The 25588-nt window shown below is 63.6% G+C and overlaps 1 protein-coding gene across 7 annotated transcripts in view; it reads right to left on the bottom strand.

Moving 5' to 3' along the window:
• Nucleotides 1–25588, bottom strand: part of Grm4 (glutamate metabotropic receptor 4) — a 93652-nt gene that overhangs the window by 39595 nt on the left and 28469 nt on the right. For 5 of the 7 annotated variants that reach the window (XM_078020175.1, XM_078020176.1, XM_078020178.1 and 2 more), the window contains exon 3: nucleotides 16747–16963. The exons of 1 other annotated variant lie outside the window; for it this stretch is intronic. In XM_078020175.1, coding sequence (XP_077876301.1) covers nucleotides 16747–16963 — 217 coding nt within the window. Of the gene's footprint in view, nucleotides 1–11191; nucleotides 11268–16746; nucleotides 16964–25588 lie in introns of those variants that run through there. One more of the 7 variants, XM_078020180.1, reaches the window with a different exon arrangement.

Raw genomic sequence — 25588 nt, 5'->3', positions numbered from 1 at the left:
CCTTCATTGACCAGCAAGTGTTCACTGAGCACCTATTATGTGCCTGGCCCAGTGCTGGACACTGGGATAGAGCCGAGAGGACGGGCCCTCCACACCCCAGGGTGAGGGTAAAAGGTCAGCACCTCAGAACAGGAGCAGCACCCGAGAGGCCTCATGGTGCGCAGGAGGCTGGGGTGGCCACGTGGCTGAAGGGGCAGGGGCTGCGTCTGAACTCAGCCCTGGCTTTTCCCCAGGAGCTGCTGCCTTGTCAGGGACCGAGGGACCGAGGATTGCAGCGTGTGGATCCCACCTTCACCGAGGATGCTGCTAAAGTGAATCCACGTCCGTCCCCACCACCTGCGATGACCCGTGCCCGGGCCTTCCCCCTCGTCACTCAGGGGACTTGGGTTTACGTGCCGTGAGGGCTCCTCCCCTGCAGCCTGAGGCAGGCAGGACCCTCTGAGCCCCGACTCTGCCTGGGTCCCTCCCTGCCCAGCACTGCCCTGTCCCCCCTGGCTCTCCCGCTCTGCCTGTCTGAACAAGTCCACTCTGCCACACTGTGGGGCCACCGTCCTCTGCCTTCGAGGTGCTCTCAAGTGTGGCTTGTGCCCACCCTGGCACCGTCAGCCTGGGCAGGCAGCAAGGCCTCACAGGACAAGCTGGCGCCTGCCCTGGGCCACAGGACGGTCTGGCGGCCAGGCCCTGTGGGCTTGGGCATCTCTCTGCGTCTCTCCTTTTATTCTCTCACCTGCTCACCTTGAGACCTACCCTGGCCAGGCACGGGGACAGGCTGGGTCCCCAGGAAGGAGCCACTACCCCGAGGGCAGTGCTGCGCTCCTCAGCTCCCAGCAGGCTCCCACCCTCCCTCTCTGGCTACAGTCCCGGGGATCGCACTCTGACCACCGGCCTGCTGCTCGGTCCCCGGCCACGTCTCCGACCCTGCACACCAGACAAGGAAGGACAGAAATCCTGCAGGACACCCAGCAATTCCCCAGCGCTCTCTGCCCCCGTCTGCAGGGTTCAGCAGGGCTCGGCCCCCGGCAGCCCAGCCAGCTGCCCCTGGAGGCCTGCGGAAAGCCATCGCCTCCCCTCACCATCTTCTTCAAACTCCTTTCAAACTTAAAAATGGAGGCTGAGGCAGGAGGATCACGAGTTCAAACCCAGGCTCTGCAATTTAGCAAGGCCTTAAGCAACTCAGTGAGACCCTGTCTCTAAAAACACAAAAATAGGGCTGGGATGTGGCTCAGTTAGTGAAGTGCCCTGAGTTCAATCCCTGGCACCAAAATAAATAAATAAATAAATATGGAGAAAAACAATGAAAAGACAAACCCTAGGAAACCAAGTGGGAAAATCTACTCCAGCAAAACCGCGAAGGGGGCAACTTGCAAAGAGATTGGGAGGGGGTGACGGGAACCACGTGGGGAGAGGTCCCTGGCTCCCGGGGTTTCCAGCAGAGAGGGACTCAGGGACTCAAAGTCACCCCCTTCCCTCCGACCCTCAAAACCAGGCCCTCAGCAGCCCCTTCCCCAAAGCAGCTCTCAGAACAGGGACCAAGACGGCCACTCGAGGGTCAGTGACTGAGAAGATGTAACGATGGCTCCAGGCAGCAGGGCTGTGTCCCCGCAGGGTGGGAGGACACCAGGCCCTGAGCCAACGCCCCTTTCCTGGAGGCTGCTGGGTGGTGTCCCAGGGAGGGGGGGGTCCCAGCTTAGTGGGTCTGGGGTCTGCTGAGAGCCCCAGGTCGTCCAGAGGGTGGCCCGGGCCTGGTTTCTATCACCAGCCTGTCTGCCCCTGCCCCTGGCCCTACTGTCCGCTCTGCCCTCTCTCTGAGCCACCATTTTGTCACACACGGGCACTGGGCTCTCACTGGTGCCTGGCGTCCACTTTGCAGGGGGCTCTGGGCCACAATAACCCACACTCGGTGCTGCTCTGCCAGGGCCACCTGTGGGCTCTGGCCCCAGGCGGGGGGCACACCTCACACACGCGGGGTCCTCCTCAGTCCTGCTTCTGTGGGGGTCACTTCTCCCACCCAGATGCAAATCACTTGCAGTGAGTGCTCAGGAAATAGATTGGCAAAAGAAGCCCAGTGTAGGCAAGCTGACCGCCCCCGCCAACCTGAGGACAGCGGTGGGCAGGGAAGGGCGGGAAGTGGAATGGTCACCTCCCTGCTGTGGGTGACTCTAGCCCGTGGCAGACAGTGGGTCCTCTGGTGAGAGATTCACCAGGTACCAGGGAGACGCAGGTGCTAAGGGACAATGAGAGGGGTCAGTCCCCCGTTTCCCACCTGGTGGATCCCGACACAGCCCAGGGGTTGAGTGTAAATACCGTAATGCATGAATATTGTGCCTGTGTCCAGCTGCCCTCAGCCTGAGGCAAGGGGGGACAAGCCAGGCCCACTGCTGGGTGACCTTGCCCAGACCCCCTACTTCCTCTCCCACACAGGCCCCTGCTGCCCATCCAGCAAGGCCTGGGGGAACCACCTCTCAGAGCCTGGCCACCCCTCCAGGCCTAGGGACCTCCCCCACTTTGCTGGGGAGGGTCCTAGGCTGACAGGAGGAGCCAGGTCCAGCCGGTTGGGGAGACTCACAGTGGCCGTCCCTCTGGCCTGGCCCAGCCCTGTCCATGTGGGAAGATCTGGGGGAGCAAGGATGGCCGGGGAAGAAGAGGGGGGAACACAGGTACCAAGAGCTGGCACAAGAGCCCGAGCCCACACGGTGGGCCCAGGTCCCATCTCAGGACCTTACTGAGTCCTGGAAACAGCCAACCTCCTGCAGCGCCCCCCCACAATGGGGTGGTGACCAGCCCCACACAGCAGGGTGCAGGTGAAGACAGGCCCCCAGGGACTCCGGAGGAAGATATAGGCCTGGGGCTCCGGCCAGGCCAGCAGCGGGAGACCCTGCTGTCCCCACGGGAGGCTGCCAGGCCACCAGGAGGGCGGCATTGTTCAGAGGCGCATTATTCATGGCGCTAGACTGGAGCAGAGGGAAACGGCCAGTGATGGACCTGATACCTTAACACAATCCCATTGAGCAGACACCCCTGAAGTGAGGGAGGCAGAAAAAATAGGGCAGGGGCCTGGAGGGAAGGGTTTGGAGGTGGGGGTGGCAGTCGGGATGGGGCGGGCACAGGAAGTGGCCAGTCCCAGGCTCACGCGGGCCTCACCCCAGGCCCAGCCCAGCCCAGCACCGGGCCGCAGCGGCCACACGCAGCCCTCCCTGTGACAGAGGGAGCCCCCTTCTCAGGCTCCCCTCAGAGAAGGCAGGGGACTTTCTGGGGCCCACCCAGGCCCAGAGCGGCCGAAGTCCCACCCAGACCCTGGACGGGGCTGCAGCGAGCAGGGCCTCAGCCCGATCCCGGCTCCACAGGCGCCTCACCATGCTCAGGAGCCACGGGCAGAACAAGACCCTCTCTTCCCTGCCGGCCCCTGCCATGACACACTGCGCAAGAAGGTCATCCGCGGCCTCTGCAGCCCCTTCCTGGGCCTCCTGCCACCTCACCCCTGTCACAGCAGGACCCTTCTCTCCACCCCAGCTAGAACTTCCCACCCTCGAGGTCCTTCTGCCAGAACTGCAGCTTCTCCACCTGCCTAGGGCCCGGATTTCTCCACCGCCCCCTACAAAACAGCCCAGCTCCTTCCCAGTCACCTGCCATCCTCCACCTTCTATAGTGGTCAGTTTCATAACTTATCTGCTTCAAGGAGAGAGCTGAAAGCAGGTGGCCAGGGTTCAAACCCCAGCTCGACCACTTCTTAGCTGTGTGACTTTGGACAAGTTACTTAACCACTCTGGCTCTTGTCTCCCCAGAAGAGAGTGTGAACAACGGGTCAATACACATAAGACGTTTAGGACAGTTCCAGGCATGGGAGTACTCAGTAAGTGCTTGCTATTATCACACTGTTGTAAGCTTCCTCTACCGGCCCGTGAGTCCCTTCAAGGGGACACTGTCTTTCTCATTCCCGACCCCCCAGGTTCCAGTGCCGGGCACACAGGAGGGGCTCAATCAGTGTTCGCAGAACTGATCTTCATCTCCAGCCACATTGTCCGCCTGACGCCTGGGAGAAGGAGGGAGCGCTGGGCGGGTGGCAGAAAGCCCCGCGTGGGCCCATGGGAGATGACCCCTGGCCAGCTCCCGGTCAGCAGCAGGAGCCCAGGCCGGTGGGGAAGAGCCCAGGTCAGGGGCCTGCAGCTGGACCTGAGGTTTGGCCAGGATGAAATGTCTAGGAGCTCACGTCCCCAGGGAGTGGAACCTGAAGGCAGAGTGACTGGAGGGGTAATGACGCGGGCGGCCAGGCCATCTCCCACCTGCCACCAGCAGGCAGTGGGTGACGAAGCCCTCTCAGACCCCGCTCCTCTTCAGGCCAGGGCAGGTGGGGGAGCAGGAGCCGGACCCAGTGGAGCCATGGCCCCAGTGTAACGGGGTGAACCCTTCACCCCACTAGATCCAGCTTCCTCAGGACTATGGTGCTGTCCCCCCACGCCTGAGATGGAGGACGGAGCCACCAGGATGGAGCAGTGTCCCCAACCAGCCTGGGGGCAGGATGCCAGCTAGGGTGACACCCTTCCACCGGCCGGACAGCAGAAGAAGCCGCCTGACCCAGGAGCCAGGGGAGACCCTCCGGAGCCCTGGGCGCCTGTGACTCGGGTTAGGGAGCTGATGGACCAAGGTCAGGGCTCAGGCCCAGACGAGGGCCACGAGCGGAGGAAATGCCCACCCCTCCCCCAGCGATGGCCCTGGGCCCCGCTGTCCTGTTGGCAAAAGGCTTGAGCCCAGAGCCTGCTTGGCCGGACCTGGGAGCCGGGACACCGAGTTGGGACAGGAGGGGGACGCTGGGCCAAGGTCCTAGAGCAGCCCAGGGTGGGCCTCGGGAGAGCTCCCAGAGCAGTGCAAGGAGGGGTTAGAGGCCCCTGTCGTTTCCCTCCACAGACACTTGGGTGACATGATTTTCCCTACCGTGGAAGTGTCCGCATGCAACACAGGGACATCCTGGGAACCGGGGCGCTGGATATTATCAGTAGGGGCCCAGATTGTTATGATGATCTCAAGTGCCCCAGTACGGGGTGTGCCCCAAGGCAGGGCAGCTCCTTTCTGACCTAAGCCAGGAACCAGGGAGGGACAGTGATTTGCCCAAGGCCGTCCAGCCATGTCCCCCACACACTAACCAGGCCCTCTCTGGGCTGGCCCGGGAGCACCAGGGAGCTCAGTGCCAGGGTGGTCCCACCTCACCAGGGCCTAACCCCACGCACCCCTTTCCATTGACACCACCCAGCCTGCCCACCTGGCCCCCACTCTCCCCCAACACTCCAGTCCCACCTGCTCTCTCAGCGCGAGTCCAACTCCTCAGCCCCATCCTGAGGCCCTGCAGGACCGAGCCCACCACCCTCCAGTTCAGCCCCATCACGCCCACCCAAGCAGCACCTGCTGTCTCCAGCCACACCAGGTGTGCCACCCCCTGTTCGTGCCACCTTGATGTCTAGCTCCCCGTCCTTCCTCTCCTCTTGCAAGCTCCTCCCATCTGTCCTTGAGGATTCAGCTCAGAACCCCACCTCCTCCAGGAAGCCCTCGGGGTGTCCCCAGGCCCCTCCTCCCCTAGGTGGCAGCAGAACCCCTGGCTGCTCTCCTGCTTATGGAAAATTTTGGACTCGGTGCCTCTGTGCACAGGCGCCTCCAGCCTGGGGGGGGGGGGGGGCGGGGTGGCCCAGTCGGGCCACATGCACTGCCAGCAGCCCCTGAGTCAGCAACTCGCCAGCACCCCAGGGCCAGGACAGTCCTAGATGCTGGAGACAGCCACCAAGAGGACACACAAGAACCCCGCCTCGTGGGGCTCACATCTACCAGGAAGCGCAGGACGATGGCCACGAGCCAAAGACAAAATGAAAGAGCGAGCTGTTGGTGACTTCACAGGGCCCATGACCAGAGGGCTCTGGGGTCAGCTCCAGCTCAGCTCCTCCCGGCTCACGCCCCTGCCATCCTCTGCCTCCTCTCTGTCCCCTCCCCTGCTGGCCCCTCATGACCACCCAGCCCGCCACTAGCTCCTCCCAGTCAACCACGTCCCTGGTACCATTTCACACCCAGGGAAACGGAGTCCGGGGCCAGGGCCGCGTCCCACCACCCCTTCTACACGCCCCCCCACCTTTCCACGTCTCCCTGTTCCTCCCCCTCCCACCTTCCTGGGCGACCCAGCAAGGGGCCCCCAGCTCCAACTCTGTAAAAGCAGAAGGGAGACGGCAGGGGCTCCCTCAGCTTCCCCCTCCTCTCTCCTCCTGCTTGTCACTTTGTCCCACTTCCTCCCCCATCCCAGGGCCTCCCCTGAGCCCCAAGACATCGTTAGCTTTTCTCTGGCTCATTAAAAGTGAGAATTTGCATAGAATATCCATATGATCATCTGTCTACAGCAAAATGGGGCACAGAGAAGACGCAGGGTGGGGGCTGGGGGGAGCCGAGGACAGTCACGGGCAAGGAGGGAGGACCCTGACCAGGAAGGGGCCACGGGCCCACCTGGGGGCCTGAGGCCCCGGAGGCAGCCCCACTGCCTCAGCCCGTGCCTGGGCTTCCTGAAGCTAACCCACCTGCTCTGGCCATTCTCGAAATAACCGCGAAGAGTACAATTATCTCCACTTCACAGACACGGACCGGGTGCCCGGGGGACGGCGGCCTGTGGGAGGACACGCGGCAATTCTGCCCGTCCTAGGGACAGCCTCTGCCGGGGGGGCCCCACCCCAGGGACCTGCTGCTCTGAAAGGGGCCATCCAGCCTGAAGCTCAGAAGACAGCTGCAGACCCCCCCCCAGGACCCCCCCAGGACCCCCCAGGTCAGGCTCCCCCTCCCCAGCCCCACCCTGGCTCCCCCCCCCGGCCCTGCGGTTTAGCCAGAGAGGGGGGTTGCTGGAGACAAGGACACCCCCCTCTCACCCCAGCTTCAGAATTGCACTCAGACCTGCCTTGTCCCCAGAAGGTCACAGCAGTGCCCAGACATAAACTCCGTGGGTACAAAATAACTTGATAACAAAATACAGGGGGAGGAACCTGTGCTGGGGTTCGCTCAGCAGCTACGGACTGACCACTGACCACGGGTTGGAGCCAACCAGCACTTCCCAGCTCCCCGGCCTTGGGCAGGGGAGAGCCGCTGTCCGTGGTGCTGAAGCAGGAGTCTGGCCCTTGGCCCACCCGGCTGTAGGTTCAAGCCACAAAATGCACCCCAAATATGTCCCTTCTCATGCCTTCACCCCTGATCCAATGGTCACCTCTAGCCTAGATGACCACAGTAGCCTCCTGAGTGGCCCAGGTCTCAGTCTACTCCCCAAACAAGAGTCAGAGGAGCCTGTTAAACTCCAGTCTGCTCAAGTCCTTCCTCGGCTCACAACCCTCCATTGGCTCCCAGGTCACTCTGAGCGAAAACCAAAGTCTTCACAGTGGCCCCCAAGGCCCCATGTGACCTGCCCCTCCTCTGCTCCTTCTCTCCCCTCACTCATCCTGCCTCTGGCTCTTGGCTGTTCCTCAATGCCAGGCAGGCTGCACCTCAGGGCCTTTGCACTTGCTAGTGCTCGGTCTGGACCCACAGACTCTTCCCATAGGTCTCTACTTGGCTCACCTCTCACTGCCTTTGGGACTTCATCAAATGCCACTTTTGCAGAAAGGCAGGGCTACTCGGCCCTCTGTCCACTTACCCCCTTCGTAGCCATGTCTACCAGCTGCTAGCTGAAGTTCTATTAAGTAACCCTGTCCTGGCTTGTCAATCACAGGATGCCTCTGGCCCTCTCCTCGGATGTGACTGCAGGGGCCAGAGCCTTCATCTGTGTATCCCCTGCAGCACTCCCAGTGTCCCTGTCCCAGGCCTGGCATCCAGCAGGTGCTCAGTAAATATTTATTCTGCACATGAATGAATGACTGCGCCAAGGTGAGGCATAAAAGGGCTGATGAGCAGAAGGAAGGAGCACCCACCCCTTCCCCACCAGTCGCCTCCCCTAGGGGCAGCCCTCCTCCCTCCCGCTCCCTCTCCCCCTCCCCCTCCCCCTCCCCCCCACACTCCCCACAATGCCAGGGTCTTCGAGCCTCAGACTTGAAGCCACAGCTCCTCCGTGACCCCTGCTGCCACCCGCAGCCTCTCCTCCCTTCCTCCCTGGCCCTGAGCAGAGCGTCGGCGTGGGGAGGAGGCAGGGTGGATGGAGAGAGTGACAGGCGGAGGGGCAGTGGGGTCCCCGTGTGTCCACACGCATGAGCACGGAGGGAGGCACACGGACCCCTTCCTGGTCTGGCAGATGCAGAACTGGGGGCTCCTCGAGGGAGGGGACTTGCCCCAGGCACGGGCCGGGCTGGCGGACCCCCCTCCTGGCCCTCGGCAGCCCCTGAAGCAGGAGGGAGAAGGGAAGCCAGGACGGAGCGGTGAGCCACGGCTCCCTCCAGAGCCCCGGAGGACTGCTCCTGCCACTTCTCCAAGGGCTCAGAACAGGGGCTGGGGGCTGGGGACTTGCCCCGAGAGGCACGCAGGCCCCGCCCAGAGTCATCAGGTGGAGCGGGTCCTGCACTGGGCGCGGCCCTCAGCAGATGCTCTTCACATCAGGGAAGCAGCTGGAAGGGCCCTGCCCCAGGGAGCCTGGGAGACTCGGCCCAATAGGCTCAGCTGAGCATGAGGAGGGAGCGGGGGCAGGAAGAGGAACGTGGGGTTCAAGACAGGCTCCAGGGATCAGCAGTAAAGGGACCAGAAAGGCCAAGGTGTTAAGGGGACAGCTGCTGAGGGGCAGCTACCCTGTGGCCTCGGGTCGGGGTCCAAGAACAAGAGACAAACAGGGAACCAGGGACAACCTGGACCCCCACGAGGTGAGAGAGAGACAGAGAGAAACCCAAGAGCTGCAAAGACCTCCACCATGGACACTCAAGGTCCCCCAATCCAGCCCCTTTATATCAGTGAAGAAGCTGAGGCTCAGAGAGGGAAGGTTAGCAGCCCAGAGTCACACAGCCACCCAGAGCCAGAGTAAGGACCAGAATTCAGCCCCCACTCCCAGCTCAGGGCCCTTGGTCCCTCGCTCTGCTCTGGTTAATAATGATAACAACTGACACCTTTGGGGACGCAGGGTGTGACAGGAGTGCCTGTGCTAAGGACTACATGTGTCGACTCAGTCTCCGTCAGGTACATGGCCTGAGGCGCTGTCCAAGGTAGTGCAGCTCCCGGTGGCAGGGATTTGGCCCAGCTGTCCCTTGGCCCCAGCACCTGGGCTGGGAAACCCTCACTCCACCAGGAGGACCGGGTTCCAATGGCCGCAGCTGCAGTGAGGCCGTAACCAGCGGAGGGAGGGTTTCAACCCCAGGGGAACGGACACCTTCACAAAGGAGGTCAGGGGGAGGCTGCTGTCCCTGTCCATCTGTCCGTCCGGGAGGAAGAGATGCAAATTCAGAGCAAAAAAAGCTCAGCCTCCAACATCTTCCTCCTGTCATTGTCACCAAGCTCAGAGGCACAGGCCGAGAGAGCGTGTCCCCACCAGGACCCACACCTCGGAGACGAGGCGCGGAGTGCGGGAAAAGGTGCCGCGCAGCGGGGCCCAGGGACACCCAGCCCTGGGGACTCACAGAATCCAGAGGTGTCAGCTCTGCCACAGGCCAGAGCGGCAGAGAAATCAGAGCAGACGGGTGAAGTCCCCGGGGCAGGCCAGGCAGGAGCAGGGGCTCGTCTTCACGAAGGGACAGGATTGACCTGCAATCACTGCGCAGTCACATTAACCACAGCCGCCTGCCAATCTCCCAGGCCGGCAAGGGGACTAGCTGCGCCCGGTGGGCCTGGGGGTTCAGGAGGGGGAGCTGGGGCCAGACCCACTTCGTCCCCAGGGCGAGGGCCGGGCAGCAGAGGGGGAGGGAGGCACAGGGAGTCTCAGGCACTGGCGGTCTGGTGGATGCTGTGGAGCGGTGGGGACCGGCTGTGCGGCGGGGCCCAGGATGTGGAGGGTGCGGGATCAGAGGACAGAGCACCTAGGCCTCTGGCGGCTGAGCCCCTGGGCGGCCCGTGGACACCAAGCCAGGCCTGGCAGCAGCGCCTCCCCTGCTTCTCTGGCCCTTGCGCCTGAGCCAACCTCAGCCACAGCCATGGAGCAGGACACCGCTGTGCGCCAGGCACTGTCCCCCTCCCACACACACATTCCCCAACCGAAACACAAAGCCCTGAAGTGGCCCCTGGGCCTCCCGCTGCTCAGGACTGGCGGGTGTTTCCCTTCCCAACACCCCCTGGGGGGACTGTCCTAAATACAGTGGCAGCAAATGTCTGGGGGTGTCTGGATGAACCAGAATCACAGGGAACAAGCCGAGAGGAACCTTTGCTTATGGGAGAAGCCCGGAGCCTGGGGCCTCAGCCTGCGAGGCCACATCCTGCTCTGAGCCGGCCGGTCCCGGGGCGAGCTGGGGCCCCCACACCTGTCACAGAGAGCGCGACATGCCCAAAGGCCGGGCGCTGGTCATCTGTTCATGCCACAAACAATCTACCGGGGCCCGCTGTGCACAGGAAGGTGGGGGCACGGGATGAGCGGGGTCCTGGCCCTTCCTGGCCACAGCAGCCCAGAGCCAGGGGACGAGGCAGATGGAAGGCAGGGCAGACATGACAGTGAGGCCGAGAAGAGTCCCCACAGCTGCCTGCTCCACCAGGGACGCAGCTCTGCCTGAGGCAGGGTGAGGGGAATCTGCAGGAGGGGCACTGAGCTCCTGGGCAGAAGCAGGCTGGGCACGGGCTGGGCAGGTTGGCAGGCTGGGCACAGGGGCTGGGCAGGAGCAGGCTGGGCACAGGGGCTGGGCAGGAGCAGGCTGGGCACAGGGGCTGGGCAGGAGCAGGCTGGGCACGGGGGCTGGGCAGGAGCAGGCTGGGCACAGGGGTGCGGATGTCGTGCACTGACACACTCCCACCAAGCAGGCACCGCTGAGTGCCAAAAGGTTTCCGAATGCAGGGCTGGCCTCAGCGAAGCCCCCCAGCCCCACCACCTGGTGCGCCTGTCCTGGGGTCACCAGCACAGGCCAGGCCCCTCAACAGGTCCCCGCTGCCCTACTCCTTCCTACCTCCAGGCCCTTGCTCAGGCTGTGCCCCTGCCTGGCCCGCCGTCTCCTCCTCTGCCTGTCCAGGAGCCCTCGCCCGGCCCTGCACAGCCGCTTGCCAGCCCAGGACAGCGCTCACCCACTCCAACAGGGAATGTCACATCCCGTCACCCACTGGGGCCGGCTCTCCTGAGCGCTGCTGTGCTCACCATGTTCCCAGAGGAGCCCTGAGAGTAGGGCCCTCAGCTGTGTCCTCTGACACAGGGGCTGGCACCCCGCAGGTGCCACACAGACCCACGAAGCCAGGCTGCTGGGAGCCAGTGTCACGGAGGGAGGCTCCTCCTCCTCCTCCCCAGGACAGGCGGCGCCTCAGGACAAAGCGTCCAGTGTGGCAGAAGCGGAAATGCAGGACGTGCACCCCGTGTTTCAAACAAGAGAACCCTGACCCAGCCTCTGGCGGGCCCGAGGCCCCCCTCCCTGCCCACCCCTGCTGGGAGAGGATTTCTGTCCTTGATGAGTCAGTAGAGGCTGGGAGACAGCCGGAGAGCCCAGCAGGGGAGGAGGCTGGGGGTCCCAGCACAGAGCCTGAGCCCTGGTTTGTCCCTCTGTGGTCTGGGACAGCCACCTCTCAAGCCCAGGGTGGGAGGAGGGCCTCAGAAGTAAGTGGTGGGGGCTAGATTCTGCGATCAGCCATCAACAATTACTGAGCAACTACTACGGGCCAGGGGCTGGGCTAGGTGCTGGGGGTGCAGCAGGGAACAAAACAGGCAAAGTCTCTGCCCTTACGGGCCGTAAACAGATAAATAAAAAGTTATTAGTTTAGTGATATAAAGAAAAATGGGGTACGGTACAGGGTGGGGAGTCGCGGGGTAAGGAGAGGCGGTTTATGCAGGGTGCTCAGAGGCCAGTCTGCGAAGGGGACTGGACGCTCTAAGGACATGGGCCATGTGGATGAGCAGGGAGAGACCAGGCAAAGGCCCTGGGGCTAGCTTGCGCCTGGCACCACAGCAGCAGGACGGAGGCTGGTGTGGCCAGAGCAGGGGGGGTCGAGGCCGCAGGAAGGGGAGAGGGTGCTCTGAGCGCACACCCTAGGGGCTTCTGGGTCTAGGGGCACCTAGAGGCTCCCCCAAAACACAAATAGCCCTTCTGGGTGGCGCGGCTCTTCCCAGCAGCCAAGCTCCCCCCTCACCCAGGAGCCTCAGCAGGTGGAGCCCATCCCAGCAGGAAGCCAGGGCAGGAGCCCCCCAGCCCAGCTCTGAGCCTCCCAGCAGGGCCGCAGCCACCGAGGCTGCTCCGCTGACAGAGGCCATCGGAATGCCAGCCTGCCACCCAGCCTGCCGCTCAGCCCCGGGCGCCGGAGCTGGAGGTCAGAGCAGCAGCCTGACTCACCGGCGTCTCGGAATACCAATGGGGGACTCGGGACACCGGGAGGCGAGGCTCCAGAACCTGTGCTGTGCCCAGGACAGGATGTCCTCCCAAGAGAGGCCTGAGCCGGCTCCCTCCGCCCGCCCAGAGGGGCCACCTGGGCCCCCAGGAGCACAGTGTGAACGTGCCTGGGAGCCCTGGATCACCCACCCGATTAGGCCAGAGCCCAACTCCAGGGGGACCCTATGGAGAATGTCACCTGTGTCCTTGTCACATGCACCCGAGGTAGGACAGCTCGTTGGTTAGGGAGACCCTCAGCTAGATCAGGATCCGGTCCCTCTGCCTTCCGTGGGGCTCTGAGCCTCACTCTGGCCTCTGCGGTGGGGCCGCCTGAGGGCTCGTGAGTGGACGCCGTGAAGCAGGTCCGCGGGGCACAGCCTCCCGCCACCCACAGGCGCCCGGCTCTGGCACGCAGGCTCCCTGAGCCCTGGGGCTCCTCACTGTGGAGTGGGGGCGCCGGTGCGGGTCAACTGAGGCCCACAGCAGGGCCCAGGGTGCAGAGGGCTGGGGAGCCGCAGGCGTTCCTGCTCCCGTCCCCAGGGTGCCCAGAAAGGGGCCTCAGGGACCCGGCCACCTCTGCACGGGCCTCTCCACCTGTCTCTCCTCCGCCTGCGACTCACAGGCCGTATCTGGGGAGCCCAGGCCACTCTGCGCCTCTCACCCCAGCCCTGGCCGGGCCGCACCTCTGCCTGCAGCCCCTCCCCAGGGCTGAAGCCCACCCCGGGGAGACATGGGGGAGGTGCACCGGACCCTCACGCCACCCCCGCAGGCACACACGGCTGTGCCCACCGATGCCACGGAGGCAGCCCCCAGTCACATGTCCAAAAATTCACGCGTGGACACGGTCCCCAACACGCCCACCCATGTCCCGCCCTGCCCAACCGTGGAGCTAGCAGCTCTGCCCCCCCCACCTCCCCCCACTCCCCCACCCCCACCCCCGCTTTCCAGTAAGGACCAGCTCTGCCCGACTCCTGTGGCTCTGTCCCCACCCCTGGCCACGTGTGCTTCCCTGGTGAGAGCAGCGCCTGGCCCCCTCGGGAGCCCCCTACCCCATGCAACCCCCTTGGTTCCAGCAGTGGCCAGGCACCAGGGCAGGCAGGGACCCAGGGAGTCGGACCCTGAAAACAAGCTCCAGGGCTCACCCCTGAGTCCCCATCAGCAGGCGCCCGGAGCTCTCGTCTCTTTAAAACTGAGCTCAGAGAGGCTAAGTGACTTCCCCAGGAGCACACAGCCAATTAGTAGCTGCCCTGGAGCCCAGGCCTGTCCTGGCAGCCTGAACCTCACACAGAGCGGCCTCTGTGATACGAGGTAGGAAGGCTGAGTGAGGTCAAGGGCCTGGTCGGACAGCCTGGCTCAAAGCCTTCACTGCGCTCTGAGCCTTTGTTTGCCCATCTATAAAATGGAGATAAATACACAGGGTGCACGGGGCTGTCAACAGGATTCACAACAGCACTGAGCCATCCCAGGGGCCATCAGGGAACTCCCCTTGCAAAGGACAAAGCTACTTCAAATCCCCCATACCCTGGCTGTGTGACCTTGGGAAAACCACTTGCCCTCTCTGGCCTGTTTCCTCGCCTCTGGGATGATCATAAATACACTCCTCTGAGACACCCAGAGCCCAGCCCAGGCTAGACCCTGGGACTTGCTCGCCACCACTCTGATGTGCCATGCCAGCCCTTGAACGTGCCCTCCCTGTCTCCCCTCCCCTCCCCGTGTTCCTCTGAACAACTCACAGATGATTTATACTTCAGAGGACGAATCAATAACCATATGCGGCCAAAGACATCTTTAATCTTTTGCAGGGATTAGGCTACAAGGTGCAGCGGCCTCTTTCTACCAGCCGCTCAATTCTGATTTCAATTTGGCCAGCCGGAGCACCGCTTTCTCTCCTTTTCTTTTCACCCACCCAAAGATATTCTTCCAAATCAGATTTCGTTTAGCAGGTGGAGTCGGGGGACCTGGATGCCCATCCACGGGGCCAGGCTCAGCTGGGCTCCAGGATGACTCACCCTGGCACAGGGAGCAGCAGGAGGGTCTGAGGACACGGGAGGCCCAGCCAGGTGGGGAAACAGGCCCTCGGCAAGGTGGGAGTGTCCCCAGGGGTAGAGGCGCTGGAGGGGCCCCAGGACAGGAGGGCCTACGTTGGGGCTGGCACTGTAGCTCGCGCTCTTGTTTACCTGGAATGCTGTGTCCTTTGTAAAACTCTTGAGCGGGCTTTAGTTTTCTAACTCCCCAGCATCTGATTAGATGCTTGTAAAAGATTCAAACAGCAGCTAGATGAGGTGGCCACACCTGGAATTCCAGCAACTCAGAGGCTGAGGGAGGAGGATCGTGAGTTCGAGGCCAGCCTCAGCAACTTAACATGTTCCTAAGCAACTTAGAGAGACCCTATCTTGAAATAAAAAAGGCTGGGGAGGTGGCTCCGTGACAAAGCACCCTGGGCCAAAGCTTCCCAATTCCCAGCACAAAAAGAAAGAAAAAAGCCGAGCAGTCTCACCTTTAGCCACCCAATGCCCAGACCCCGACCCTGCCGTGGCTCTCCCACCCTGGAATGTGTGTGTCCCTGTCACGCCCCAGCACTCACTCCCAAGCTGGTCCACATGGGTCTCAGCAAGAGGGACAGCGGAGGGAGAAGAGGGGCAGACAAGGATACAAAACCACGTGAGCCCTCCGGCCCCGTGGCCAGGGTCAAATCCCTCTTTGCCTCTCATGTGCCGAGTGACTTGGTGCCAGTTATCAGGTGGCTTCTCTGTGCCCCAGCTCTTCCTCTGCTGCCCAGTGGGTGAGCAGTGCCTACCTTGAAGGACCATCCAGGACAGCGGTGCTGGGCATATGGGCGGGGGCAGGCTATGGGGGTCCTGGGGGACCTCTAGGTCTCCTGGGCCAAGGACGGAACACAGCCAACCCCTGAGGCTCTGGGCCCTCTGTCCTGGCACACAGTACCTGTGTCTCTAAATCCTGCAGAGGTTGTCCCTTAAACAGACAAAGCAGTGGGCTCCTTTGGGGAAGAATTCAAGCTATGGGAGGGGAGGGGCCTGTACAGAGGGGTGGCCAGAGGAAGGTGCAGAACCGGATTCCAGTAGCCGAGGAAAGGACAGGGACCTGGCGTGAGGGCTGTGGCTCCACCAGGGTGCTGACCACCAGTCCTCTTGGAGGTGGGAGGGGGTCCAGTGCCTTGTGTCCCTCTGCCTGCGCGGGGTGGGAGATGCCCAGAGCAGGGGCGGGCGTGGCCTGGAGTCGGGTGGGCGTGGCCTGGAGTCGGGTGGGCGTGGCCTGGAGTCGGGTGGGCGTGGCCTGGAGCCTGGTGGGTGTGGCCTGAAGTCGGGTGGGCGTGGCCTGGAGCCCTCCTCGCCATCCCTCTGAGCTTCCCCCGCTCCTCGCACCAGGTCGCAGGCACCCAAGCAAACCTCAGCCATGCAATTAAAGGGGCTTATCGGAGATTTATAGCAGGATTATGCCCGCAGGGTGTAGCCAGCGCCAGCCTCCAGACACTCAGGTCCTTAGGAAAAGCAATTAGTCCTGGGCCCCGCGTATCAATGCACAGATACCAGCACCAAGGTCAAGAGCGCCCCGTGAGCTATTTAGAGACAGGCCTAGGGAGAGGCTAGGAGGGGCCAGAGGGCCTCTCTTAGGGACCTGGGCTGCCAGGAGGGAGACCATCCCCCTGGGGACAGCCTCTAGGAGCCAGCGTCCTGCCCTTGGCTGTCCTGACACAGGGACCTGCCTGCCACCCCTGCCCCACAGGCGGCCCCCCTCAGTGCCCTACTCAGCTCAGGGTCCGTCAGGGTCCAGGCTGGGGCCCCCCCAAGGTGTCACCCTTGTTATCTCAGCCGCTGACCTACGCTGGGGCTTCCTGACAGCTTTGTCACAGCATGTGAGGACAGCAGTTTAGGTGACGCATTGAGCTCAGTGGGGAAGGTGATGCAAAGCACCTGCCAGAGCTCCTCACAGGAGGGACACCACTGTCACCCAGGCCCGAGCCAGCACAGCACCGCAACAAGGCAGCTCAGCTTTAGGTCTCCAAACTCCCCGCCCTTCTGACAGGGGCCACCAGCTTTGGGTCCCCGGTACCTGATTAAGCCAGGCCCTCCATGCCTACCTGCCCCTTCCTGTCCTTGGCCTGTGAGGACAGCTGCTGTCCCACCGTCCACACCAGGAACGCACCGTCCTTCACTAGCACAGCCATGTCTGCAGAAGGCGTCACCTCACCCACCAGTCGCCCGTCGGGGAGCCCCCCAAACCCAGGCACTCAGGAGACGGAGGCGGGGTGGGGGCAGAGGGCAGGGATCACACCAGGGCCACACGGTGCCACGCTCCCACACCCCTGCACGTGACTCACCGTCCTCGCGGGACTTCTGGATGAAGGCCTCCACTCCGCTCTCGCCGTAGCTGCCCTCCGAGGCCAGCGTGGACACGTAGTTCCACTTGAGGGCGCGGACGATGTCCACCATGGCCTGGGCCTGGTAGGTGTCCGAGGGCACCACGCGGGAGAAGAAGTCGTAGCGGCTGTTGTCACTCAGGTCGGGGGCTGTGGAGGCGTAGCTGATCTGGGGGATCTGGGGGCGAGAGGGACGGCTGACGAGGGCGCTGGCACCTCCCTCCCGTCCCCACAGCCTGGGACCCGCCGCCCGTCGCCCCACAGGCACTGCCTTCTCTCACCCAGGAGGGGACAGGCCCAGAGAGGGGGTGACAGTGCTCTATCAGCCCAGCCTCCGGCTCCAGCCAGGGCCCCGGGGCTGCGGGCTCCTGCGTGTCTCCTGGGACCCACCCCAGGTGGGAGGGGACTGTCACAACAGCACCAAAACCCCTTCCCCAGAAACCCTCCCAGCCGGCCTCCCTGGGGTGCTGGGGCTGAGGGCCCCAGACACCCCCACACCCGACCCAGGGATGTGCCGGGGGTGACATGAGTTAGCCTTCAGTTACGGGTGGGGATGAGTCCCGGGGCCCTCAGGGGTCATTTGCTCCATCCCCTGTCCCCAGGCAGCCTCTCTGGTCACCACCCACAGTCCGTCCCCACAGCTCTCTCTGGGCCCAGGTTCCAGCTGCCCCTGAGCCCCGCCCACCCCACAGAAGGAAGCCCAGGTGGCCAGGGCAGGGGACTCCAAGAAGTCCTCTCCCCACAGCCTGGACGCAGGGCCCAGGAGGGCACAGGGCGGACGCAGCCCTCCCAGCCACAGAGCACCCTCCCGCCCCCCCACCAGGCACTCCCCAGGCAGGGGTGAGACTCGGGCCCCTGAAGTGGCCCTTTCCTCTCATAGTTGTGGCCAATATCCCCAAAGACACAGAAGGGGCGTGTGGACCACCCTCTTCTGCCACCTCATCCCGCCATCTTCCATCGCCTCAGTGACCCAGAGGCCCCGCCCGCTGGTCCCAGGGCCAGGCAGCACCCTGGGCCTCCATTCCCGCCCCCGCCCACGTCAGTGCTCACGATTCCTGTGCCCTCTGCCCTGCCCTCAGTGTCCAGGTGACGGGTGGAGGGAGTGGCCACACTGAACTGTGCTGCTGTTGAAGCTAAGGTCCCACCCCCTAAGAAGTCACTAAGATCCAGTCCTGGCCAAGAAACTGGGCCCAGAACTTTGGGTCCTGGGAAACCCAGAGCAGAGGAATGTTCCGGGGTAAGAGGATTGGGGGAGCATCCTGGACTAGTGGTTGCCCACCTGGCCAATGCCTGGGGTGTCCCTGTCCCCGGGCACCACCTCCCAGATCAGACAGCTCCCCTCCCTCCGGGTGGAGGCAGAGGCTTTGCTGACCTAGGATCCCCACGCCAAGATCCAGCCATTCCACCTCAATCACTTCAACAGAGACTTTCCTGAGCACCTACTATGTGCTAAGTGCTGGGCACAGCAATGACCAAAACACTCACAGAGCTTCCATCCTGGAGGGAGGGGGACACAGCCAGCCCTCACCCCAGCAATGAGGCCCCTTAAGGGCACAGAGGACAGGGCAGCTGGTGTGCAAGAAGCCAGGGGAGGTGACGGCTGAGCAGAGCCAGCCCCAGGAAGGCTGAGGAAGGCGTTCATGTCAGGGAGTGGCAGGGGCCGGGGACAGCTGGGTGGTGGGCAGCAGAGGGAGAGGCTGGGGCAGCTGCAGCGAAGCAGGAAGAGGAGCGTCAACACACAGTCGTTCTAGCTGTCATTAAAAGGGACAAATGGCTAAAGGGAAGATGGACAGGGTCCATCCTGCACTGGGGACACCCATCACCAAAAGGGCCCGGCCCCACAGCCCCCGAGGTGCCCTCCTTGTGGCCCTGCCGGCCCCCACGGCCTCCCCTCACCCTGTCTCCCCTCGCCCTGCCTGGTGGGAAAGGCCTGGATCCCTGGGACCTTCAGGAGGAGGATGGAGCGGGGGAAGACAGCTGAGTGGTTTTGGGGGGTTTTCTGAGCAACTGAGAGTTAACTCCTACAGCCTCTCCCTAGAGCTGTTGTGGTCTATGTGAGACAGTAGGCACAACACTATTCACACGGCACCCTGTGTCAGAGCAAGACTTTGGAAACAACATACATGTTCATCAAGAGGGGATGTTTAAAGAAGTCCTGACCACACAAGGAAAATTATACAGCTGTGAAAAAGGAGGAGGCCACTTTCCCTGTGCCGCTCTGGATGGTTCTTCAAGGCATGGCAGGGTAAAAACCATGGCAGCGAGGAAGCCAGGTGCTTAATGAGTGAGAGGGGAGGAATATGTACTCATACTGCCCTGGAACAAAGGCTAGGTGGCCAGGGGAAGATGCCAGGTGGCTGGGTGCAGGGTTGAGTGGACCAGGCACCTCACACCCAGTGTCTGTTAGAATGTAGAGCCCCCCACACGCACCCCATTCCCGCACAGGATAGGCACGTACATCACCCTGGCGGAGAGCAGCGCACTGAAATAAATGTGAGTACACGGCTCACCGTTTGGACGTCTGTCAGCAGTGCCCAAAAACACCACCCTCAGCCCCAAGGACACTCTGCGAGGAAACAGCACCCTCTGAGGGGTGCGCTGGGCCAGATACTCAGTGGTTAATGCAGCAGCCGTCCATGGAGAGGGTGAAGGAGCGGTGGCATGGTCGGCTTCTTGGTTCTCGGGGACCCTGCCCCTCCACGCTGCTGACCCCTGAGGGGAGGGTCATTCCTTGTTGGGGACAGTCCCATGCCCTGCGGGATGTTTAGCAGCATCCTGGGCCTTCACCAGCTTGGTGACAGTGGCAACCTCCCCCCCCCAACCGCTGTGACAACTGAAAATGTCTCCAGATGGCCCCAGGACGCCGGGAGGCGGCAATACTGTCCCCAGTTGAGAGCCACTGTCCCAGAGCTTGTGCTGAAATATTTAGGGATGAGGTGACATGCGGGGACCTGGAATCTGCCTCAAAGGAACCAGGGCAAGGGGCAGGGGTGGGATGAACAAGATCCCACCTGGCCGAGGGCTGGCCGTGCCCGGTGACGGGAGCGAGGGGCTGGTGGCCCTGCTGAAGTGTCTTTCTGTGTATACAGCGAGTGCAGCTGCAGCCCGGGCGCCCCAGCTCTGAGTCACAACCCCAGCCCTTCTATTCGGAGAGGGTGTCTCGCTGGGTCGCCCAGGATGGCCTCAGACTCGTGATCCTGCTGCCTGGGCCTCCAGTCACTGGGATCACCCGAGTGTGCCACCACGCCCTGAAGAAACGTCCATCTTCTAAACTTTTTTAATGAAATCAAACAAAATAAATGCACCCCTGGGCCGCCCCTCCCCACAGAAATGCCCTGAAGGTGGAGCTGAAGCTGGAGAAGAGGCCGAGACGGAGGAGGCCAGACGCCCCACCCAGCTCCTTCCGCAGGCGCCCTGCCAGGCCACAGCAGAGCGTTGACTTTCTCACTTGACCACTGACCCATCTGCCTGGTCCTCAGCGAGGAGTGATAATCACACACCTAGGTCTCCACCGGCCTCCTCATGAAGCCTGTCCCACTTCTGAGGTGCTCCGCCAACGAGGGCTTGGGACATGGAGGGGCGGGAGGCCCACTCAGGCGTCAGACTGGACCCAGGTCTCAAGGATCAGCCCTATCCCAACGAGGCTGCTGCTTCTCACTCACCCCACATTCCTCCTTCCCAGCCACCTCCCTCTTCTGGTCAAGCTGCCCGCGGCGCCCAGCATCCACGGTGGACAGCTGGATGCCTCTGGGTCCAGCCTCTGACAGTGTCTTCAGACCCAGGACCACACTCAGAGGGGCCCCAGGTGGACTTCCCCCTGCCCGTGCCCCATTCCCACACAGGACGGGAGCCCAGTGTGGGGTCCTGCAGGTCAGCTGGCGGCCTGCAGGAAGACGGGGCTCTGAGCCGCCCGGCCATACCTGAGCTCCTGCCCTGCAGCCTCCCCATTCCCTGGGGAGGCGGTTTCAAGCCAAGATGTGGGAACTAAACCACTCGGGTTCACATCCCGGCCCCTCCACTGGCCAGGAGGGAAAACAGGTGGGTGACCTCCCTCCCAGGCCTCCGTCTCTCCAGCTGTGAGATGGGAGTGAATCGGGAGCCATGGCCTGAGGCCATGAGGGTCACCCGGGTCACCCCGGAAACTCCCGCGCTGCTTCCTGCACAGGGGCAGGCCGTGGCTCCGGGGTGATGCCTCACCAGCCCCTGGGCTGTCCTCCGGCCTCCCTTGGGCCTCTTTCCTCCCAGGACTTCCCTCTCCGCCTGCCCTCCCAGCCCAGTCTCTGTCACCGTCATGGGGACATCCTGGGAGATCTCCAGGGCTCCCTCCCCACACCTGCCAGCCTGGAGTGGGGTGGGGACAGGATTGCCTTAGGGTCACTGTGCCCCCTCTGTGGGTCTGGAGCGAGCGGGTGACCGGGACACGCTGGCCCGGGTGGGCACCGCCACGCCCTGCACTCAGCGGCCGGGCTGGGACGCCCCGTCTGCACTCTGCTCAGGAACCTCCCCAGCTCTCACGACAGCAGCGCCAGAGGGCGAGGGCAGAGCACCCCAGGCCAGCGGCTCCTCTCCCAGCCCCACAGCGAGCACCTACTGTGTGCTGCTTGCTGTTCTGGTCACCGAGAGCCCATCCATCACTCCCCCCCTCGTGGGGCAAGAGCCCAGCAGCCCCCGTCCACCACGGGCATATGTTCCTCTCCGACTGTCATCCTCCACCCCTGAGCCCATGGCCTCATCTCCCCACGCTCCAGACCCAGCTCCGGAGCTGCCACCTCCAGGCAGTCCGCCCGGGGCCCTGCCCTCGGCCTCCCACAGCACCAAGTGCCCCTGCCCCAGGGGACACGAGGCGTGGCCCACAATGTTACAATTCTTGGCCATTTGTTAATCCGACAGGACTTCAGAGCTCCCTTTTGTGCTGGGCAGGGCCACACTGGGAGATGCCGAGGTGAACTGGACTCGTCCCACCCCCACTGCATCCTGGGAGATGTCACACACAGGGAGCTGAAAGTGCTTGTGCAAAAAGTGCCCTGTGGAGCCGGGCGCGGTGGTGCACGCCTGCGATTCCAGTGGCTCAGGAGGCTGAGGAAGGAGGATCTCGAGTTCAAGGCCAACCTCAGCCATAGTGAGGCCCTAAGCAACTCAGGGAGGCCCTTTCTCTGAATCAAATACAAAACAGGGTTGGGGTTGGGGCTCGGTGGTCGAGTGCCCTGAGTTCAATCCCCAGGATCCCCCAAAAAATGTGCCCTGTGGGCTGGGACCCTTAGGAGGGAGGGTTGGATGCCAAGTGACTTACGTGGGGCGGGGTGACAGGGGACAGGAGGAGGGCGTGTGTATCAACCTCCCTCCCCTCTCTCCCCCTCTCGTCTGGAGTGACAGGAGGTCCCTGCACGTGGGGGGACAGACGCTGCTTTCAGCCTTGGGCACAGTGAAGGTGGGTTCCCAGTGCATCCATGTGCGCGTGTGCATGAGCACAAGCCGCGGCGTGCGCCCCGAGCGCCTGAGTGCCGGCACGTTCGCTCCTTCCTTCTACGATCGTCCCCAGCACCGCCGGCCCACCAGGCGTAGTGAGTTCAGCTGGCCCCGTGGGCGCCTGTCCACCAGGGCTCCAGCCTAGACGCAGCCCAGGGGTGGAAATAGGAGATGCTGAGGGTTTGGGTGGGAATTTGGTGCCAGGAGAAAATAAATGACGTAAGGAGGAGCAGGGGAGGGGGAGGGATCAGGAAGGCCCCTCTGACGGGTGACACTGGACCCAAGATCCCAGGAGGGGGAGGGCAGGAGCCACGTGGGTATTTGAGGGGGTTTTGGGCGCAGGGAATGGCCCGTGCAAAGGCCCACACATGTGCACACCGTGGATGCACACACGTGTGCTTAGGATCAGATCTGTCCTCAGGCTGCCCGGGCCTGGCCAGCAGCCCCCCGTCCTGAGCAAGTGACCAGGACAGACGCACAAGCAGAGCCAGCTCAGGCTCTGGCCAGTGGTTCCCAGAGCAGCAGAATCTGAGGCCCCTCAAGAGCAGCTAGTCCACACCCACACCCGGCACAGGAGGGGCCTGCACAGCGCCCCAGAGCCCACCCAGGGCACAGTCCCCTGGTCTCTGAAGCTGGGGCTCTAGCCAAAAGCGTCCAGAAAAGTAAGAGTCAAAACCTCACCCTGACCCCCACAAGGGCCCAGAGCCAAGTGACCCGACACCCAGGGCCACTGCCTTGTGGACACCCCAGGGGCCATCTGCCAGGAACCACGCTGTTCTTCCCGTGAACCTGAGCGTGAAGGCGCCTCCCCTCCCTGTCCCCGGTGCTTGGCACATAATTAAGCCTCCAGCGCACTCTGGAGCCTGCGCGGGTCACAGCCCAGTCTTGCTGTTCACCTGTGCAACCAGAAGCAAGTGGGCGACCTTTCTGGGCCCCGGTTCCCTCCCCTGTGAGGTTATCACAGGAACAGAGGCTGCGCTGTGGAGTACGCCAGCAGGGCTCAGAGCCTGGCACCTGGGGACCCTCGGCAAATGCCAGACCTTCAGGTTACAGAGGGAGGCAGGGCTAGGCCCCTAGTGCCCGTTTCGTAGATGAGGAGACTGAGGCTCAGAGAGATGGTAGAGCTGAGCATCCCAACCCAGAGAAGCAGAACCAAGGTGCTCCGCGGTGGAGCGCCTGCCTGGCACGGGCGGGGCCCGGGGTTCCATCCCCAGCAAGGCCGAATCAAAGACAAGCTGCTGGCTGGCCCGTCCACCCGCCCTGGCCTGGCCCAGCCCCGCCACCGCCGCTGCCTGCATTCCTCTGCTGCCCAAAGGCCAGGCCAGGGAGCCACAGAATGAGGCCACCACCCCGAGCCACCAGCCCAGCCCAGCCCGCCCAGGACCCAAGCTGACTTTGGGAACCCCATCCCCGAGGCCGCAGCCCCTCTCTGAGGAGCCGGGGACCCTGCCTGGGCTGGCTCGGGCCTGGGTGGCTGCCCACAGCTGCCCGCCTGGTCCCGGCTCTCAGCAAAGCTATTTTCTTCTCAGATGAAAGGCAGCGACTTTCAGGCACATGAAAGCCACGGCGGCGGGACGCGGGTTCAGAGCGGCCAGGGGAGGGCCAGCTCCCGGCGCCCTGGGCCCGTGGCACCCACAGCCCCCACCCAGGGGCTTCAGTGCCAGACCCGGGCCCAGAGGGGCTCTGCAGCACCCGCGGCCACCCCCCAAACCCCAGCGGGCGGCCTGTCCCCTCCTGCCTGCCCCAGGAGCCCTGGCGCCCCTGGGGCTCTGAGCACAGACTTGAATAACTTCAGAGAGCCCACCCGGGGGGCGGGGGGCCAGACTCTGCTGCTGACAAAGACAGTCCTCGGCCAGGGGAGAGGGAGGGCCCCGGGACGAGGGGCCAGTGGGGGACACAGGCCCCACCTGGGGACCAGGCCCTGCCAAGGAAGGCCCTGGGAGACTGGGGGACCGAGCCGGGCACAGGTGGCAGGACCAGCCCTTGGCCTTCAGTGGGGACCATGTGGAGGCACAAACCTGGCAGCCCCGGGCGGGGGGCTCTGGGCACAGCGGAGACAGAGCAGGCTCTGGGGGAGACGGGCGGCTCAGGAGGTGACGCAGGGAGACTCTCAGCACCGGGGACCTTCATATGTGGGACGGTCTAAGATGACCCCGGTGTGGACCGTGGCCACAGGGCAGGGAAACAGGCCTGAGGAGGGGTCCAGGAGGAGGGACAGGCAGGATGGGGACGGGGGTCCCAGGGTGTGAGGTGTCTGGAGGGACGGGAGCCAGAGGACCACAGCTGGCGGGAACAGGGACAGTGGGGGAAGGGGGCCACAGGGGGCTGTGGTGGCTGAGGGGCGAGCACAGGTGACACTTCCCAGGGAAACTCAGGAGGGGGGAGGAGGAGAGGCAGCGGGGCGGAGCTGGGAGCACTCCCGGGGGAGGACTGGGTGCTGGGCCCTGGGGGGCAGCAGAGGGGCCGGGGGAAAGCCAGAGAGCAGGGAGGCCACGAAGGGGTCCTCAGAGTGGGTGCCCCTGATGAGGGGGCCAGGCATGGCAGCGAGGGACGAGCAGGCCCCGGGGATCATGGCACTTCGCGGACAGCAGGGAGGGCTGGCGGTGTAGACAGGCCTCTCCCAAAACTTGATCCTCTGACTCCCCCTTGAGGGCCAAGGGCTCCAGGTGTGTGACGAGGACACCACGGGGCCAAGGGGGCCAGGGCACTGGGAAGGGCAGCCCCAGACAGAGACGGACACAGCAGAGAGCGTGCAGGGGACAGCAGAGGGCAGCAGGTCCACCCTGCACCGACCAAGCCATCTCCGACAGGGACTCTGGGGCTCAAGCAAGAGTGACACACACGGCGCGGGATGACCCAAGGGGGTCTCGCGCACTCAGGAACCACAGAAAGTGGGTTCCGGGCCCGGGGGACGGGGCACCTGGGCAGAGGGGTGGACTGGCACTCCTTGTGGCCTCGGGGAAGGACAGGACAGGCCCCAGATGAGGAAATTCCCCAGGGCGCCTCCAGGGCCAGTCACTGGGGCCTTTCCCCTCCCCTCCCCCACACCCGCTGGCGCCAGCTGAGGGGCACAGCCACCTTCCCAAAGCCCCCGGGCATTCGCGCCAGGCCAGCCTGGGTGGCGCGCTCGGGACTCAGCCCATCGTGAGTCAGAGCTTACCACTCTGCTCTATGGACATCGACCAGCTGAGGACCCCAGCCGAGTCTCTGGCCACTCTGGGTCTGGCACATGCCCCGCCTGGCCCTGGGCTGGCAGCCATGAGCCAGCGTCATCACGCAGGCTGCCCAGGCCCACCCAAGCAACTCTGCTCCGGCCTTCTTGCTGGGAGCCTGGTGC

The sequence above is a fragment of the Ictidomys tridecemlineatus genome, chromosome 8, assembly GCF_052094955.1.
Source record: "Ictidomys tridecemlineatus isolate mIctTri1 chromosome 8, mIctTri1.hap1, whole genome shotgun sequence".
NCBI classification, from domain to species: Eukaryota; Metazoa; Chordata; class Mammalia; order Rodentia; family Sciuridae; genus Ictidomys; species Ictidomys tridecemlineatus.
The sequence above is the reverse complement of the archived record's forward strand: the minus strand, read 5'-3'. Positions and strand labels throughout refer to the sequence as shown.